The 14,800-nt window shown below is 38.4% G+C and overlaps 1 protein-coding gene across 3 annotated transcripts in view; it reads right to left on the bottom strand.

The window, feature by feature from the left end:
- LOC148898821 (multiple C2 and transmembrane domain-containing protein 1-like) overlaps positions 1-14,800 on the bottom strand; it is a 117,859-nt gene that overhangs the window by 66,367 nt on the left and 36,692 nt on the right. For all 3 annotated transcript variants that reach the window (XM_088993702.1, XM_088993703.1, XM_088993704.1), the window contains 2 exons: positions 8,057-8,150; positions 1,343-1,445 (listed from right to left, as the gene is read on the bottom strand). In XM_088993702.1, the coding sequence (XP_088849828.1) occupies positions 1,343-1,445; positions 8,057-8,150 (197 nt within the window). The remainder of the gene's footprint in view (positions 1-1,342; positions 1,446-8,056; positions 8,151-14,800) is intronic.

Here is a 14,800-nt window from a genome sequence, read left to right as displayed (position 1 = left end):
GCCAGATGACAACGGTGAACTGCATGCTAACAGATTCAAAAGCTACGACATCGCACAGTAGCTGAGTTTATTATATTGAAGAAATGTGAAAGTGGGTCCTTTAAAGGACAACCGACACCATTTTTTTGTTTCCTGACAGACATCAGATAAACGTTTTATAGCATCTAAAATACCCAAAACGCGCAGGCTGATATTTTTAGTGTAATGCAAAACACCAATAAAAATGACTTAAAGTGTCCCAAAACTACTTCAAAATGACCTCGGAAATGGCGAGTTTCAGAAGGTCCCGCCCCCTTGTTCGTGACGTCACGCCAGGACGTCTTGCCTTGCGCGAGAATCAAAACAATGGCTTCAGATTCGGGGAAGATGCTTTCTTATTACTCATCCAGTTATGAATATAATTCAAATAGTTCTGAAGAGGAAAGCATAAATGTTTGCAATCGATTGAAGAAGTCCTTCCGTCTCATTTTGAGGCGTCTGGACTCCAATGTAGCGTCCAGAAAATGCACAAGATGGCGCCCAAGCCCTTTTGGAAATAGGCTGATTTGTCTGCTGGGAATTTGTGTCAACTAGTTTGAAATAGTAGTCTTGGTGCAAAACACAACGATTCACCATCGCGTTATTCATGTGTTTTCTTTCTAATTACGCCATTAACACGGATCAACACGATGTTTTCAGACCAAACAAAGTACCCAAAATGCATTGTGTGTCGCTTTCTCGGTCAGGGACGTTCCTGACGTGACGTCACGTCATGAATCGTCACCAACTCGAAAACAAGACTTCCTGAATATTCAGAGTGAATCTTAAAACGTGAAATATAGCTATATGTCGAAGAATCTTTGTAAAATACGCTCAGTAGAAGTCATTTGAAGTGATTTTACAAATTATGGACACAACTTGTCCGGAGGCGTCGGTTGTCCTTTAAATGTGTGTCCATGTTTTAATATACACAATAAGTACATTATTCGCCCTTGGACTACGTTTTTATTAAGAGAAGTGGTGTCATAATTGTCAAAGTAGGTTAGCTAGGTGGGTGATGATAAGTATAGAAAAGAGGCTAGGTGGGTGACGTGCGCTCAAAAAATGATTACATTAAAGTGTCACATTATATACCACGTTTGGACTCAATAAAAATGTAACAGATTTTAAATATCTTATGTAAAATTACATCTTTCTTATTATCACCATGCTACAGTATAAACATAAACAAGTATACGAACTATAACCATTTGAAGCCATCTGACAGCCTTTTGAACAGAGACAAAAATGAAAATGGGGATTGTGTGTGTGTGTGTGTGTTTGTGTCAAGATAAGTGCAATTTTAACCAATGACTATACTCACAAAGTGAAAACTTTGTTCCACTCTGGGTTCAGGTTTTTATAAACGGTGTGAGTCTGCAGTCGATCGTTACTCAGCTCCACGATACAGAACGGGTCACTCTTACCTACACAAGACAGCGAGAAGAAAATAAATGTGATATATACATATAGCTAGGTATCTATGGATATCTAGCTGGCTAGCTAGCTAGGTATCTATTGATAGCTAGCTAGCTATCTTGCTAGCTATCCATCTATCCATCTAGCTCACTAGCTATCCATCTATCCATCTAGCTCGCTAGCTATCAATTTATCCATCTAGCTCGCTAGCTATCCATCTATCCATCTGGCTAGCTCGCTATCAGTCTCTCCATCTAGCTCGCTAGCTGTCCATCTCTCCATCTAGCTCGCTAGCTATCCATCTAGCTCGCTAGCTATCCATCTAGCTCTCTAGCTATCCATCTATCCATCTAGCTCGCTAGCTATCCATCTATCCATCTAGCTCGATAGCTATGCATCCATCCATCTAGCTCTCTAGCTATCCATCTATCCATCCATCCATCTAACTCGCTAGCTATCCATCTATCCATCTAGCTAGCTCGCTATCAGTCTCTCCATCAAGCTCGCTAGCTGTCCATCTCTTCATCTAGCTCGCTAGCTATCCATCTATCCATCTACCTTGCTAGCTATCCATCTAGCTCTCTAGATATCCATCTATCCATCCAGCTCGCTATCTATCCATCTATCCATCTAGCTAGCCATCTAGCTCGCTAGCTATCCATCTATCCATCTTGCTCGCTAACAATCCATCTATACATCTAGCTCGCTAGCTATCCATCTAGCTCGCTAGCTATCCATCTATCTCGCTGGCTAGCCATCTAGCTGGTTATCCATCTAGCCATCTAGCTCGCTATCCATCTACCTTGTTATCCATCTAACTCACTATCGATCTATCCATCCATCTAGCTAGCTAGCTAGCCAGCCAGCTAGACAAACCGGCAGATAGATAGCTCAGCATTAAGGACTTCGTTGGAGGAGGTATTTGTTCGGTTCTAATTCCTGTTTCTCATCTGGTTCGGAGTTCAATGAAGTTTTGTGATGAAATACCAGCGGGGACGATAGATGGTGAACAGAAAAAAAATACTTTATTCTCGTAAAACAAAAGGAGAACATCTCTCGTCTGAAGCGGGAAGCCAAGAAGCACACAGCCCGCCTCCTCAAACTGGTTTAAAAGTACACAGCAGCGATCTGTTGTCCAATCAGCTACGGACAAGTATTTGAAAGAACATTGAACTGACAGTTGGTGCTTGTTACATTCTGCTTTCGCAACTATTCAACTAATAAGCTTCACAATTCCATGTAGTCTAAATTAAACATTCAATAATATAATATGTACTGATATAAACATGAAATAACATAAAATGTACTAAGCTAAAAATGAAATAACAATGTTTATGAATGTGCATAAAAACACTCTATCAGTATTCTTTGTTTTTTTGGGGGGGACATGTAATGGAAATGGCTCGGGCAAGAAGATTTAAGCTAAAAAAAATCTTAGAAAAAAATCTTCACAGGAGTCCAAATCAGAATATTAGTGATAACGATTAAGGATCAATGAAGTTAGAATTGAGTTTAACCTCACGCCCCTGTGGCATTTATGATTTATGAGTGTGTGTGTGTGTGTGTGTGTGTGTGTGTGTGTGTGTGTGTGTGTGTGTGTGTTTGCGTGCATGTGCGCTCGGCTTTGTCCACGTGGTGAGTGTCATCGATCTATGTGATTTTCTCCAAATGTTGTGACAAGGGCAGGACATTTAGTAAGTGTGCAAAGCAAATGTCACCGTGATCAATGCGCTGCCGTAGGTGTTGCTTCTCATATCAGTTGGGTGGGGAAGAGGTGGGGGGGTTATTGATGTGCCAAGTTTCAAAGGGATATTGACAGCGACGACTCGGGCAATACAAAACGGGATACATCTGAATGGGACTACATCGTTCTCCATGTGTATGTTTGTCTTTGTTTTACTGTGTTTTCGTGAGTAAAAGAAATTGCAAGTGACGAATATTTGCTAACGTGAGTGTTCATAATTAGGAACTATGAAGCTCAATCTCCAGCGTCTTCCAGCAGGCCTTGCGTTGCCAACTCGAACTTTGATTGGTTAAAGCAACAGAGTCATCGACACTTATTTGATGCGCCAGGGACCGCAGAACTGATGGTGAAGGCGTCCAGGTCGATTTCTGACACTAGTAACAAATTATGGCTGAAATGTGATTGGTTCAATGATTCAATCACTGTAAGTAAAATTAGAACGTAGTTGATTCTTGGTAAAAGTCACCCAAAAAAGGTTTAACATGTCGACTGGAGGATGCTTTGATTTGAATTTTTTTAGAAGCAAGTTAGAAGCAAAGTCAATATTTTGATTCATTTGCAGCCCCCCCCCCCCAAAAAAAAAAAAATGTTAGTCATCATGAGGTGTGGGGATGGATCATCACTTATTTATATATTTGGCTGGCTACCTAGCTAGCTATCTAGCTGGCTACCAAGCTAGCTAGCTACTTGCTATATATTAGCTATCTAACTAGCTAGCTAGCTATCGATTAGTTATCTATTATCTAGCTAGCTAGCTAACGTTCTATCTATTTGAGTTATTCCGGGTTGAGTGAACGCTGGTGCATGTGGCTGCCGCTGTTCACCCACAGAAAAACTGATCCTGTGACTGTAAAGTGACCTAGAGAGTTGCGAAAGGTGCTTATAAATGAAATTCATTATTATAATTATTATAATTATTATAATTATTATTATTATTATTATTATTATTATTATAATCAATCCAGTCATCCAACAATCTACATATCCACATGATAACAACAAACAACGCAAAAAGCGACAAATTTTAAAATTAATCGAGAACCTATGTGATCTAGTAATTTGCCTCCGGTGGAAAACTTTTGCATTTCAATTAATTTTAATAAATTGAACCACCGCCCATGAGACATAAACATATCCTGCATATCAAATAATCCTGGCGCTCCGAAAGCATTAAAAAAAAATCAAAACTGATTACATTTAATTGCAATGATTGAAATTAACGAGTGAAAAATTACAGCACACTGCTTTCCACTTTCTCAGTCTTTTTTTTTTTAATGGCTTGACAGGCTCTGGTGGTGCAGTCGGTTGTCACCGGCGACGAACTTTCACCCTATTGGCCTGGACCACCAGAGGCAGCTGTCTTAACCATTACACGCTCCCATTTGAAAGAGCGTACAGGTAAAGCTCCTCCCACATCAGGTCACGTCTCAACGGTGCCTCTCCGGAGGGTGTGCGGAGGAGGAGGCAGGTGCAAACTAATTTTTGGCCGCCCTAAGATAAGTGTGGAGGATTGAATACAGCACAGATGAGGAGGCGGCTGTAATTGCCTCGCAGGAGAGCTTAAAGTTGGTCGGGAGTTTGAGGTGCTCATTGCAATTAATTAGAATTCAAGACTTTCAAATGTAAATCCATTTGCATTTTTCTTCTTGCATTTCATCACTTTTAACTGGCTGCGTTTTCTTCACCTGAAACTGTACAGACCACCGCTAAGGCTGACAAAATGTGTTATCTGCAAAAATCACTGGGTGAATAAGACTTTTATATCAAATTGGGTGTACATTAGCACGTTATTGTTTTGGAATGACATCGCTCTGCTTGTTAGAAAAAAATACAAAACAAGGGCTATATTGTACTGAGCATGAGGGGTGGGCAATTTCAATGTTGAAAGGGGCCCAAATTTTTTTATCATTGCAACTCGAGGGCCACGCAGAAGCCCAGACTTGCTAACCACATTGATGACAAAAATGCTACTTTAAAGGACAACCGACACCATTTTCTTCTTTCCTAACTGACATGAGAAAAACGTTTTATAGCATCTGAAATACCCAAAACACGCAGGCTGATATTTTTAGTCAAATGAAAAACACCAATAAAAATGACTTAAAGTGTAACCAAAACTGCCACAAAATGAGGTCGGAACTGGGCAGACTCAGAAAGTCCCGCCCCCTTTTTCGTGACGTCACTATTGGTCACACACTGCCTCGCTCCAGAATCAGAGAAGATGCTTTTTTTGTTACTCATCCAGTTATGAATATGATTCAAAAAGTTCTGAAGAGGAAAGCATAAATGTTTGCAATTGATTAAAGAAGTCCTTCCGTATATATTCGAGCCGTCTGGACTGCAATGTAGCACCCAGAAAATGCACAAGATGGCGCCCAAGCCCTTTTGGAAATGGGCTGATTTGTCTGGAGGGAATTTGTGTCAACTAGTATCAAATAGTAGTCTTGGTGCAACACACAACAATTCACCATCGCGTTATTTATGTGTTTTTCTTCTAATTTCGCCATCAACACGGATCAACACGATGTTTTCAGAACAAACAAAGTACCCAAAATGCATTGTGTGTCGCTTTCTCAGTCAGGGGCGTTCCTGATGTGACGTCACGTCAGGAATCGTCATCAACTCGAAAACAAAACTTCCTGACTATTCAGCGCGAGTCTTAAAATGTAAAATATAGCTACATTCCAGGGAATCTTTGTAAAATGCGCTCAGTAGAAGTAATTTAAAGTGATTTTACAAATTATGGATGCAACTTGTGTGGAGGTGTCGGTTGTCCTTTATTCACAACTTATGTTGGAAAATACCTGATGATCACATCAAGATCTTATGTGAATCTTAGCTAGTCTGTGGCCACTCCCACTAGCACCGATAATAAATTGGCCGACTGTACAGTCAATAAATTTATGTTACCAAAAATTGTCAGGATCACTCCATGTTTTTTTGTGCACTGGTGATGGATTATCTTTTCTTTTTTAAAATTTGCTATATTAACCAAGCCGCAGTCGATATGTGAAATGAAAGCCGTGCAAGTCAAACACAACAACTTATTTTGCCCGCGAGTCCAAGTTAAAAACACGAAAAGCAGGGTGAAGAGAAACAAAAAGTAACAGAATAAACAACTCTACAACAGCGCTCATATATTTTTTTTTTCTGGAAATTCACCAGGAAGCGCAGACTGATAAGCTGTGAAACAAGGTCACAGAGTAAATTTAAGTTCCCGGTGAAATACAAGAGCAATTAGCCGCTGCTCTTTGCCTGCCGCGGTCTCAATAACCCAAATCAAGCCAGTTCCATTTTATGTCGGCTAACACACCCTCACATTTTCTCTACTTTCGACGAGATAATGCAGAGTGAAAAACTAGGCCTGTCCACTGCAGACCTAATTAAAAGTAAGAATTAATGGAGAACGGAGGATTCGGTGGGAGCAAGTGGAGAAAGAAAAGGGAGGGAATGGATGCAGGAGGGGGAGATTTGTTGGTTCAAATGCACTTTTTCTCGATTATTCAAATGACCACCGTGCATCTTCCCCCTCCCCCCTAAAAACAGAGATAAATTTAGCACCCGGCATAAATCCGGCCTAAAGAAGACTTAAACTCACTCAGGGAACATTTTCCGAGACCCTAATCCCCCAAACCCCCCCCCAAAAATGGAACTTCATCTCCGGCTGAATTCATGGTGATGTACAATGTGCCACACGCATTGTCGATGAGATTGAATGCAATGAAGTCGAATGGTCAAATTACTGTCATTCTAAAAGAAGATAGCAACATAAAAAAAAAAAAAAAAATCAAAAAAATATAGTGCATCCAAGAAAGTACTTTTTCCACATTTGGTACTGATAGAAATTAGACAGAATAAGAAGTTATCATATTTAAAAGTTTCATGCTTCGTCAACATGTGTGACTCGAATAGACAATTGAAGCACAGACAACCTGGGGTCAATCTGAGTTAAACTGTCATCTTTATCGAGGAGATCTGGCCTTGGACAGAATTTAGGACTTGGGAAACTCCTTTATCACTGAAGCAATTTACGACTTGAAACTCCTTCACAGGAAGAGCTCATTAGCCAGGTTACAAATTTATCAGTTCATGGAAAAGACAATGTTTTATTGCTTACAGCTGTTCGTGCTTAGAACTTCAAGAGGTGTGGTATTCTAATCAAGAAAACTATGTTTTACTAATGTATCACTTAAATTTGCATATACTCTCAATAAATAGCTTGGCAGAGGGCTGCAGAATTCAGACGTCTGTCATGAATGGCTGCGTCTCCTGCAGGCAGTAAAGACAATCGTTCTAGGTTCGAGTCTTTGTCCACAGTGTCCGATCGAACATCTGACAGGTACATAATATACTCAAATTACGTATATTATTTTATATATTTTTTTTATTTTATTTTATTTTTTTTATTCAAGCGCTGATTAGACCTCTGGCAATATTTTTTCCCTTCCACGAGGGGGCAGCATTTCAAACTTCGATAACTCCAGACTCATAACTTGGGAATTAACTTTTTTTCTGATGAAAGAAGAGTGTCTAAGGTTTCATAAGCTCCATTAATAATAATAATAATAATAATAATAATAATAATAATAATAATAATAATAATAATAATACATTTCATTTCGAAGCGCCTTTCAAAACTCAAGGACACTTTACAGTCACGGGATAAGAACATTAAATATTTATGTAGTCCTAAAACTCAATATTCTGTGGGTCCTGGAATTTGAGTGAAAATGACAAACACCCTGGCACTGGAGTGGACACATTTTTGCACAGTCTGTCAGTGAACGAGTTAAAATAAAACTCGATCCATTATTTGTCGCCGTTTGCGCCACTAATTCATCGCGCCGTATGGATGCGGCGACGTCGTCTACCCACCTGTGACGTCGGCCGCCATCAGTCCTTCAGCGCGGATGACTTTTACCTGCACCACCCCGACGTCTTTCAGGTTGTGCAGTGACCTCCACAAGCTCTGAAACGGCACAAGGACAAGGGTGAAAGGTCAAAGAGGCGGGCAAATTAGCATTTAAGCGAAAGATGGGTCAATAGCCTGACATTTCATTAAGGGAGGGAAAAGGGTAGAATATGTCCTTTGGAGGCCCTTATTTAAAAAATATAGAGCTGGCATTTATAGCTCGGTCCAACAGGAGGACAAATGAGCGGAGTTCCTTTCAAGAGGAGCTGCGTGCGCTCATTTGATACACTTTTCAGTTCTCGACGACTGAGACGGAAATAGAATTCATTTGATATGAGCTATATATGGGGGATTACAATTGAGAAGGGTCATATAAGAAGAAAATTCATTCATTTTCTAAAGTTTCAAATGAAGGCAAACGTAACATCAAAGGAAGAAAAACGTGTCAAGCATATTAAAAGTCTACACACCCCTCTTCGGGAAAAAAAATACATTGTGTCAGGGGGGTGTAGGCTTTTATTTATCGTGGCTTTGAATGCTGTGATTGGTCAATAATAATAATAATAATAATAATAAATTTCATTTATAAGTTCCTTTCAAATCTCTTTACAGTCACAGGATAAACTTCTGTGTTTCTGTGGAGATACATCCCAGTTATAAGGTGGGGGGCACCATTGTGAAGTCACCTGATTTTATTTGTTTTATGTTTTGTTATATTGTTATTTTTATTTATTTATGTATTTATTTGTTTACTTATGTTTGTGTTGTGTCACATTATTTGTTACTGTATTTTGTTTTTTTTTGTACTTGACTTCAAGATTACAGCCGCTCCTGTATTTTGAAACAATGTAATGTAATGTATTTATTTTATTACATTTCATTATATTGTATTGCATTGTATTGTATTGCATTTCATTGTATTGCATTTCATCTCATTGTATTGTATTGCATTTCATTGTATTGCATTTCATTTCATTGTATTGTATTGCATTTCATTGTATAGTATTGTATTTTATTTCATTGCATTGTATTGTATTTCGTTGCATTGTATTTCGTTTCATTGTATTGTATTTTATTTTATTTTATTATGACTATGCCCCCCCCCAAAAAAAAATACACTCAATGGAATTAAATGGCATGAGTAACACATCATATGAATGGTGGTGAAAATGTTTTCCAAATTATTTATCTTGCTCTTATTTTTATAACACTGGTATTTGAAAGTTTTTTTCTTTTTAATTTATCAGCACAGAAAAAGATGTTTGTACAAGTGACCTGACTTCTACAAATAATCTTCAGGAAAAAAAACTGAGTGGAGAGTGGCAAGACACAACAATTTAATACCAATTTACTAGGCTGGGTGACCCCCCCCCCCACACACACACACACACACACAATGGTCACGGCCCACGGGTTATTCATTCGACATTGTAGAAAAGTAATTAGGTGGTTGTTCAAACCCAAGTTCAGTTTGATTTAAAAGTAAGAACCCGATCAGCTACATGCACGTGCACACACACACACACGCATACGCACGCACACACGCACATCGACAGACAGGTACTTTTGTTCATGCCCAAACACTCAGGTACACCGAGGCCAAATTGAGGAGCATGTCGGCATGTCTTAAAAGCAAGAGTGGGAATGCACTTCACTTCATTTTATTTCTCTCTGGCTGGCAATAACCCTGTCCGTCCCCCACAGGAGTAATTATAATTTAAATCTCAGAGTCAGGCCAGGCTACTGATTTAATTCATTATTACCAACTCTGTCAGACTCTGCCTGTTACCAGCGATATCATTGTCCAAAAGCTCTGTAAAGGAGATGGGTGGAGAGGGGGTGAAAGAATGGGGGGGGGGGTATGGGGAGTGACAGAGAGAGGGAGCGAGAGAGAGAGAGGGGGAGAGAGGGTTTATAGAGTATGGGTGCGTTCATAAATGATTTTTGTGAAGATACAAGTGCTTGTTGGAAGCACCGTTAAAGAGAAAACAAGTCAAAGGGAGTGGTGGAAATCATGATTTTCTTCGAAGGACGACGCCATCATGTGATTGATGCTAGCCTTATTTAGCTTCAGAAGTGCTCATACTTTCTTTCTGATGGACGATACACATATCACGGGTTTGTGACATAACAGGTTGGAGCCGACGCGACCCGGTCTATGTTCATGTGTCGTGATATATAAATCATAACAAAGACTTTCATCATGGTCAGGACTTCAGCTACCAAGACATTTGGCGCCAATTTATCACAAATTAAAAACTCACCAGTACTTTTCTATGGATGGAAATTTTCAATTGGTGCCATGACCCGGATAATGTTAGTAAACCACCTGAAAATATTAATTAAATAAGTAAATAATTAAATAATTAAATAATTAAATAATTACATATTTAAATAATTAAATAATGGTTGATTAATGAATTAACTATCAATATATCAATAAATAAATTTCTAAATAAACAAACACATACATAAACAAACAAATAACATTTAAAACATAAAAAATACAAATAAATACATAAGTAAATAAATAAACAGACACAGAAATTTATACATAGATGAATAAATAAACAAATGAATACATGAATGAATACGTGAATAAATACAAAATAATAACTACAAAATAAAAACGCAAAAATAAAAAATTAAAATAAATAAATAAATATGTAATTAATAAACACATAAATAAATAAATAAATAAATAAATAAATAAATAAATAAATAAATAAATAAATGAACGAAATGACTGAATAAATAAATAAATAACATTAAAACATAAAAACATACAAATAAATACATAAGTAAATAAATAAATAAATAAACACAGAAATCAATACATAGATGAATAAATATACAAATATATGAATGACTGCATGAATAAATAAATAACAAAAAAAAAAAATAAAAAATAAAGACTCAAGAAAAAAAATGAAAGTAAATACATAAGTTAATAAACGCATAAAAAATAAAAAAATAAAAAAATAAATACACAAATAAATGAAATTACTAAATAAACAAATAAATAAATAAATGAAACCATAAATAAATAAATAATAAATAAATAAATAGTCAACCCTTTAATGGAATTTTAATGTACAGGTGGGTTCAACCTCGGCCTGGTTGGCCCACCTCTCAACAAACTAAAATATTTGAATATGAACTCAGTGTGTGTGGCTAATATTTTTGTGGGTGGACATTACCTAGCCTCACATTATCGAAATGTGAGCTGCTGCTATTTCAGTGAGATCAGCCAAAATGATACAACATTCATCATGGAGCGGATACACAGCAATAGATTGGAACATATTCCACGTCTGTCCTTTAGCTTGTCATCCATCCGCTTATGTCCTTTATCCTCACGCGCTTGGACGGGACGCGTGGGTGCCACCACTCGTCGGCGGAGGTCACCGCGTCCTCCCCTTCCCCTCATCCGCACTTCTCGTGGCCACCCCAGGCCCATTAAGAGCCATTAGTGTGTGTGCTCCTTTGCCATCATGATACATAAATCTCTCCCACTCCTGTTCGGCCTGTCTCCCCGTACGTCTGGGATGCAGTAATTAGCGATGAAGGAAAGGTTACGGTGAGCAATAGCACATCCAAGGCAATTGTCACTAAGTGAGTGTATTGCGCCATGTTGCATATAGACGCGCCTCTCGCTGCATTTCAAGTCGAAGTACGTGTGGAATGAATATCTCGTGTACTGTACGCTCAGTGTGTGAGTATATGAAAAATGCAACATATAGGGTGTTGCATTACGTCCCCCTACAAGAGCTGGATGACAAATTTTGCCTTGACGACTTTACTCATTCACTGCCAAACGTGCAAGAATATGTCCATTCCAGTGCCAGGGTTTTTGTCATTGTCACTTCAATTCCAGGACCCACAGAATATTGAGTTTTAGGACTACATAAATATTTAATACAGCGTTAGAAACCTTAGACTCTCTTCTTTCGTCATAAAAAATAGTTACATGTACTTACTAAATGACATGGGTCTGCAGTTATATGAGCTTGAAATGAAGGCGGCTGCCCAAAATCCAATACAATACATACATATTGGTTTATATAGCATTTTAACTACAGTTGAAGCTGGAAAAAAAGCGCTAATATGAAAAAAAAATAGAAATGCTGCCCCTTGTGGAAAATTTAAGAAAACATTGCCAGAGGCCATGGCCAGCGCTTTATCGGCAGCCAAGCATGAAAAAGCAAAACCCGAACAAATTCGGGAATGACGCTCTAAGTCACATTTTTAAATCCCGAATAAATTCGTGAGAGGCAGTGAATGAGTTAATAAGCATCTTACGGTTTTATACGATGCAGTTCAGCACCATGAAAAATTATGTCAATATTGAAATGAGAGTCACAGGAAAGGTTTAATATGTATATTTCAAATTACTTAATGACACAAATTCATCCGGGTCATTACATAACGTGGATGAATGTGCGTGTGCGTTTATCACATGTTTAAAAATGGAAGACAGATTCAGACAAGGCGGATTAATGGTCTTTGAACAGAACTATTCTATATTAAGGGCGCAACTTAAATCATATCAGTCCCGTTTGATTAAAAAAAAAAACGACTTTGGTCAATTTTATAACAAAAAGACAGCTTTTTTTTCGCCGGGAAAAGAAAATATTATTATTTCAACAAATGGATCATGGCCGGTATGTATTTGGTCATGTCACGGGAGACCCGCATTGGAAACAGACAAAGAGGATGAAGGGAGATACCCTCGTCATGGGAGAGCAGAGTCGCGAGAAGGTGGATAAAGTAGGGAAAGGAAGCAAATAAAATTGGGCCTTCAGCTCAGCAGAAAAACGGTATCTGCGCAAGTTGTGAGAGAGGTGAAATAGCTTTTTCTTTTCATTTTACACGCTTTCCCTTCTCAGCCTTTACCTCTCGCCCCCTATTACACACACATTCCACACCACCCTCTTTTTTTTCTGAGGTAGGAGGGCCACTGCAGCGTTCTCAGTCATGGAGCTCCCCCCTCTGCTCATACGCCGTTGCTGCATTTCGATTTCCCGCGACGGATCAATAAGAAGGCACTCTGGGGTTGAAAAGGCAGAGGAACATTCTCCACACCGAACGCCATGCAATATTCACCAAAATAAAAGCTAATGAATACGGAGTTCTACAGAATGTTTAAAACTATCTCGCGACAAAATGTCCTGCATTTTAATAAACACCATGGAAAAAAAAATAATAATAATAGCGTTCAAAGATTTTCTTGAAGAGAAATTCCAAATGTACAAAGAAACCCGGATCAACATCTGTCTCCCACGACAAAAGCAATGGTGAGGTCTTCCTGGCCAACATGCCACTGTGACATTTTTTTTTTTAAATCGTAATCGGTTACAGAATACTTTTTGGCAAAAGGGCATTGGGGGGTATTAACTCATTCATTGTCATTCACGAATTGATTCAGGAATTGAATCAATTCATCAAAATATGCCGTAGAACGCCATTTCGCCATTCAGAAGTTGTTAAAGCGCTATATAAACCAATATGTATGTATTGCATTGTATTTCACCCTCATTTCAAGATCACATAACTCCAGACCTATATAATTTAGGAATTAACTATTTTTGTCTGATGAAAGAAGGGAGACTAAGGTTTCTAACGCTGTATTTGAAGGACAACCGACACCACTTTTTTGTTTCCTAGAAACGTTTTATAGCATCTAAAATACCCAAAACACGCAGGCTGATATTTTTATTCAAATGCAAAACACCAATAAAAATGACTTAAAGTGTCCAAAATCTGCAAAAAAATTGAGCTACGAATTGGGAATTTTCAGAAAGTTCCGCCCCCAGTTGGTGACGTCACGCCAAGACGTCTTGCATTGCTGCAGAATCAAAACAATGGCTTCAGATTCGGAGAAAATGCTTTCTTGTTACTCATCCAGTTATGAATATGATTCAAATAGTTCTGAAAAGGAAAGCATACATGTTGGCAATAGATTAAAGAATTTATTTTGTGTAATTTTGAGGCATCTGGAGAGAAATGTAGCACCCACAAGATGGCGACAAAGCTCTGTGGAAATGGGGTGATTTTTCTCCATGGAATTGTTGTCAGCGAAAATCAAATAGTTGTTCGGTGTAACACAACAATTCACCATTGCGTTATTTATGTGTTTTCCTTCTAATTTTGCCATCAACACGGATCAACGCGAAGTTTTCAGACCAAACAAAGTACCGCAAAATGCATTGAGGTGATGACAGGACTGCGACAGTATGTCCTTTCTCGGTCAGGGGTGTTCCTTCCGTGACGTCAGGACTCGTCACCAACTCAAAAACAAGATTTCCGGAATATTCAGCGCGAGTCTTAAAACGTAAAATATAGCTATATGCCGTGGAATCTTTGTAAAATACGCTCAGTAGAAGTAATTTGAAGTGATTTTACAAATTATGGACACAACTTGTCCGGAGGAGTCGGTTGTCCTTTAATTTTTATGTTGTCCTAAAGCCCAATATCCTGTGGGTGATGGAATTCGAGTAACAATGACAAAAACCTTGGCCCTGGAGTGGACACGTTTTTGTACATGTCTGGCCGTGAATGTGTTAATGAATAACTAGTTTTCAAATTTGAAGTTCAAAATAATGACTTATTGTGGTTTAAATGGGACAATTTGAAATTTTGATCCGGACCTTAGCAAGCATCATGAAATTTCATAAGTTTACTTTGCTTTCGCGGGCCGAATAAAA

The sequence above is a fragment of the Hippocampus bargibanti genome, linkage group LG04, assembly GCF_051943395.1.
Source record: "Hippocampus bargibanti isolate YZ-2025 linkage group LG04, ASM5194339v1, whole genome shotgun sequence".
Taxonomy (NCBI): Eukaryota; Metazoa; Chordata; class Actinopteri; order Syngnathiformes; family Syngnathidae; genus Hippocampus; species Hippocampus bargibanti.
Note: the sequence above shows the minus strand (reverse complement) of the source record. Positions and strands in the feature narration are given on the sequence as shown.